The sequence below is a fragment of the Balaenoptera musculus genome, chromosome 10 (assembly GCF_009873245.2).
Source record: "Balaenoptera musculus isolate JJ_BM4_2016_0621 chromosome 10, mBalMus1.pri.v3, whole genome shotgun sequence".
NCBI lineage: Eukaryota > Metazoa > Chordata > Mammalia > Artiodactyla > Balaenopteridae > Balaenoptera > Balaenoptera musculus.
In genome coordinates this window covers 47454018-47459478 of record NC_045794.1, presented here as the reverse complement: position 1 = coordinate 47459478, position 5461 = coordinate 47454018, and the positions used below count along the sequence as shown (strand labels likewise).

General features: G+C 35.5%; 1 protein-coding gene across 1 annotated transcript; it reads right to left on the bottom strand.

The window, feature by feature from the left end:
- Positions 1 to 394: 394 nt before the first annotated feature.
- On the bottom strand, positions 395 to 2201 carry LOC118901489 (ADP-ribosylation factor-like protein 5A). The gene has a single exon (XM_036864636.1). The coding sequence runs from the start codon at positions 1924 to 1926 to the stop codon at positions 1387 to 1389; it is 540 nt and encodes a 179-aa protein (XP_036720531.1). The 5' UTR covers positions 1927 to 2201; the 3' UTR covers positions 395 to 1386.
- Between the last annotated feature and the right edge of the window lie 3260 nt (positions 2202 to 5461).

Genomic DNA, 5461 nt, shown 5'->3' with positions numbered 1-5461 from the left:
AGAAGGTGATAGGAAGTAATGATCTTCGGTAATGGTCTATGGATAATGTTAAGTGGCACAATGCTGCATTCGACAGCAGAATGTTGCATCTGTGGCTGTTTCTGGGACCCCAGGGTTATATTTCTATATCACAAATAGCTTTATGTGAGCTCCACGGCTTAAAGAGTCCATACACACATCTGTATATGTTAATTATCCATGCTGCAAACTTCCTGCTTTACAGTGGATAGATGAAAGTGATTTTAAAATCTATATTTATGTTCCCAAATCAGACTTTCCTTCGAAAAAAATTAGCAGTGCTCATATCATCCAACAATGAAGAAGTCTGCTTTTGTCCTTTAAGTACAACTTTAAAGCTTCCTGATGTTTTTTTTTTTTTTTTTTTTATCTTTGTTGCTTAGAAAATATGCTTTACTTTTCATCTCAAATTGACTTTTAAATGCTTGACATACAATTTAATATCTAAGAAGACTGTAGCTAAATTATTTGATAATATTTATAGTGTGATATTTCTTCTCTGCGTAGACATATTTCATGCAACAGTTTCCAATTAATGCTGAAAAAAATCACTTGATAATTTTAATCACAATTAATGATTGACTGAAAATAGATTAACAATTTACTCAGTAAATTTAGATGGCATAAGGTCCAGTAAAGGGGGCAATCTGGTGATTGCTCAATGTGCAATTCTGCCCATTAGTAATACTAAGTCAAGAATATGACAGATATTTCACTCAGCTGGACTACATGTTTCCATGTATGTGATTTGGTCAACAAAAAATTAGGTACACAATGTCAAGCTTTTTCCTTTCTTTTCTTTTCTTTCTTTTTTAAGAGCAGCTCAATGATTTGGGGGTTGGTTAGTATGATACGGAGAACATAGGGGAAGTACAAAATGGCACTTACCACCAATGCCAGTACTCATCTCATTATGGTTATAACTAAGGATATTATTAATTTTTGTGTTATTTCCTTTTTTTAAGAACATAAATCAAAGCCATTAACTCGAATTTGAGGTATATACACAATACCTACACAACCCTATGCAAAATACTTTTGATAATAAAGCTCTTAAAGTTAAAAATATCCTCCTCTCCCTTTGTACTTACCACAGGCTACACAATGTCCTGAGAGGATTCTTTATGAGAAAAATGTCCATCACAGCTTTAAGACCTTGCTTTGGAAGGAATTAATGAGAAAGCAGATGGAAAGGTGAGACTTCATCTTTGTTTTCAAATAAGTGGTCTTAATTTTTCTTCTTATAGAAAAAGTTTAACTGTTTAAATCAGTTTATTATAAATATATCTAAACCATTAATTTTTGCAGCTTTCAGGTAAAGTCCAGCACTTCATTTATACAAAGTCTATGAGAATAGGTCAGTAGAGATCATCTAATCTTAAGTCGTGACATCATCCATTCAAGTCCTTGGCATAATCCCTCGCCAGTAAGAGCGCAGCATGCCTGGACATGCCACTGGTGATCTTTAATAGAAGTTAGTTTCAAAAACTGGGAGATTTCTGCTACAGTCATGCATTCTTTAACATCTTGTTTATTAGCAAAGATCAGCAATCCAGCTTTCCTTAGGTCCTCATGGGCTAACATTTTATAGAGTTCTTCTCTAGTTACAGAAATCCTTTCTCTGTCTGTACTGTCCACAACAACTATTACAAACTCTGTGTTAGTATAGTAAGTGTTCCACGAAGAACGAAGAGATTCTTGGCCACCAATATCCCACATTAGAAAACGTGTATTATTAATCACTATCTCTTCTACATTACTTCCTATTGTTGGGGACGTATGTACAACTTCATTCATAGAAAATTGGTAAAGGATGGTAGTTTTTCCCGCATTATCCAGCCCAACAATGATAACTTTGTGCTCCTGGTGATTGAACAGTCTCCATATCCTGGTGAAGAGAATTCCCATTCTCGGGCAGCGGACCCCCCTCCAGCCACCCCGGCCGCCTGGCCTCCCCCGGCTCAGGCTCAAGGGGAGGAGAGAGACGCGCCGGAGCCTCCGTCTCTGCCGCTGCTGCTCCCGCGCTGGCCGTCGGCCCGCTTCCTAGGAACCGGAGGGAGGCCGAAGCCCAGGCCGCCCTGCCGTGCGCGAGGACCCGCCGCTGCCGCCGCGGCTCCCGCCTGGCTCGCGGACATCGCCGCCGCGTTGTCTGCGGCGAGCCTCGCCGGCCACCGTCCTCCCCCAGCTCCTTCCTGATGTTTTGAGTTTATCTTTTGGCTGTTTGCAATTTGATCACAGGGTCAAAGTGTGTTCCAAATGGATGTGTTCTGTACCAACTGATCGAATATTCAGAATCCTTTACTGCTTAAGGACAAACTGAAATTCTTTACTGAATTTACAGAGAAGGAGAGAAGGGTTTAAAGATGCCATTTTCCCCAAGTTTATCTATTACATTGATAAAATGTTAGTTTAAGTTCTAGTAGGGTTATTCACAGGACTTGATAAATTGATTTTTAAATTGATATTAAAGACCAAAGTGCTAAAATTAGCCAAGACTTCTGTGAAGAAGGATGAGTAGGAAATAGGAGGAGAAAGGATTTGCCCTGTAAAATAGACTGACTATAAAGTGACAGTTCTTGAAAGCATGTATTATTGGCGCAGTGCTAGACAAACTGACAACTGAAACAGAAGCATATCATGCCTATCTGGAATTTTATCAGATGACAGAGGGGATGTAGCAAGGTACAGTTTAGGGGTGGGATTATTAAACAAATGAGTTTGAATTAATAGTTATCCATAAAGGAAAGAAAAAGAAAATAAATATCTCACACCATCACAAAAATCAACTCTAAATGAATTAGTAGCTCATACTTCAAAGGCATAAATTTTAAGCTTTTAGAAGAAAATGTGTTAGTATATTTCTCAGTCTGTGATAACGATTTTTTCAAACAAGGCATGTAAGTGCCAACCACAAAATGAAAATAATTAATAAATTTTACTTCACTAAAATGAAGAATTTTTAATTATCAAAAGTCACCTTAAACAAAGTGAAAAAAGCAACGTAAAAAGATTTTAAAAAAAAACAGAAAACTGGGCAAAACATGAATAGGCATTTCACCCAAGAGTAAATATATATGATCAATAAACACAAAAAAGCATATAGCACATCATCAATAATAATCAGGGGCATGGAAAACAAGACGTTGATGTGTTCATTTTATAAGCATTGATTGTAAAAGTTTAAATCCCAAGATTTAAAATAGATATTACCTCAATGACAAACATATATTTCTAATGAAATATCAGTTAGTCCAACGTCTTTGGAAAACATTTGGAATTATCTTGTAAAGTTTAACATTTCCATACTCTACAAGCCATCAGTACTATAACTATACATACACGTAAGAGAAACTCTTGTATGTGTTCCAGGAACCTTGGATCAGAATGTTTTAAGCACCATTGTTCACGGTAACGAATAAGTGCAAACAATCCAAATACTCATCAACAACAGAATGAATAAATAACTCCTATATTGACAAACTGGAATATTTAAAAGATGTCAAAATTAATAAACTACAAGAAAAATAAATAACATTATGATTATATATATATGAAAATAATTTTGATAAATTATTTCTGATATATGTATAAAAATATAAAAGAAAGTATATAATAAATACAACATTGAAAATATTGGTTACCTGGTTTGGGGGGAAGGGGCAGACAGGGTTCAGATGCTATAAGCCAGAGAAAAAGCATTTGAGGGGATATAAGTTATTCAGAAATATTTTAAATATTGGGATGGATTCTACATTCATAGTTGTCATTAAATTATTAAATATATAAATAAAAAGGAAGACCATGCATGGACAAATGATGGTGATGTATCATGAATATAGGCTATGATTAAATCAAATCATGCATCTGAGGGCCAAGAGAAAAATAGATTATGCATTTACAGGTGGCAGAATTCAAGAAAAACAAAGATCTCAGATTGAAGAAATTCTTAGAGTATGAAATGGGGGGGTGATTTGTGGAAAAACCCACAGAGATACATTAATTTTAAATTTAGGAATGTCAAAGGAAGATCATTTCTGAAAGCTTACAGAAAGTAAGATGAGACTGCTTACAGAGAAATTACATGTAGCTTGATTGCACACTGCTCAACAGCAATATAGAGTCCAAGAAAAAGAAATAATTTGTCTAAGTATTAATAAAAGTAAAAACTTTAAACCTAGAATGCTTATCCAGTGAAAGTCATTCAATTATGAGAACATAATAAAAATACTCTCAGACATACATTACAAGGAAATGCGTCATCTAAGATCCCACATTGGTAATAGTTTTGGAGGATGTACTTGCATATGAAACAGGTTAAAGGGAATGCTGCAAAAGATAGGTGAACTAATTGTGATCAGTTTGGGGGGAAGGTTATTGTTGCTTAAAAAAAGTTGTCAAGAAAAAGGATACAGACAAAAGCTAATCAAAAGAACATGAGAGCACATTAAATACAGTATTTACTTTTCTGAAAAAGATTTTATCTGAAGGAAAGTACGAAAGATAAAACCAAAATCAATAAAGGAAGCAACATATTTAAAAATATAAAATAAGAGAGCAGAAATAAACTCTGACACAATGGCTATGACAATAAATAAAATGGATTAAACTCACCAATTAAAAGATAGGTGATTAGGTTGTTTAAACAATCTAATACACAAATATAGTATCTTTAAGGAAAATGGTTAAAACAGGAGATTGAAGAGCTTGACATGATTGTGGGGTTGAGGGAGGATTTTGAACTTGTTATTCTTTTTGATAAGTCATTTGAGAAAGTTGGTTTATGGGTACAAGGAAGGAAACAGAGGAGAAATAGTCAATGTTCAAGAAGGAGGGTAGAATCAAATAAGCAAGGTTTTAGAGAAGATAAGAAATGATGTAAAGAAAGACCATTGAAAAGATAAGTCTTAAGAAGGAGGCCTTTATACTCTTTCTTCTGATGCAAAGCGGGAAGTGGGAAAAAATGTAGAGAAAAGGAATTACTTTGAGAAGGTTAGGTACTTTCCCTCACAGATCAATGAATTCTGTTGATCAAAAAGTCAGAATAATCTACTAAATAAAGGGGAAGATAGGAGAATTATAGTTGATGGGCCAAAGAGTATCATTGGAAAATAAATTGTGAAGAGTCTACGAAGGATGAGTAAGTGGTAACTGAGTTGAGATGGAATGAGTCTCTAGAGAACTAGCAGAGGGTCATGTTTTTCTCAAGGGCTGTTACAAAACCTGTGAGTGGAGAACGTACATGCTGGAGTTTTTAAGTTACAATCGCATAAAACTGAAGGTGGAGTGAGGGCAGAAGGTACAGGGGTTCTGGAAGCAGTTACTGTCAAGATTGACTATGATGTCTAGACAAGTGAGGAAAGCAAATTAAATTCAGAAGGGGCTAATGGGCTGGGGAACAGGCAGGGACTGAGGAAACAAAAGTTTAATGAGGCCAAGGAGTGGG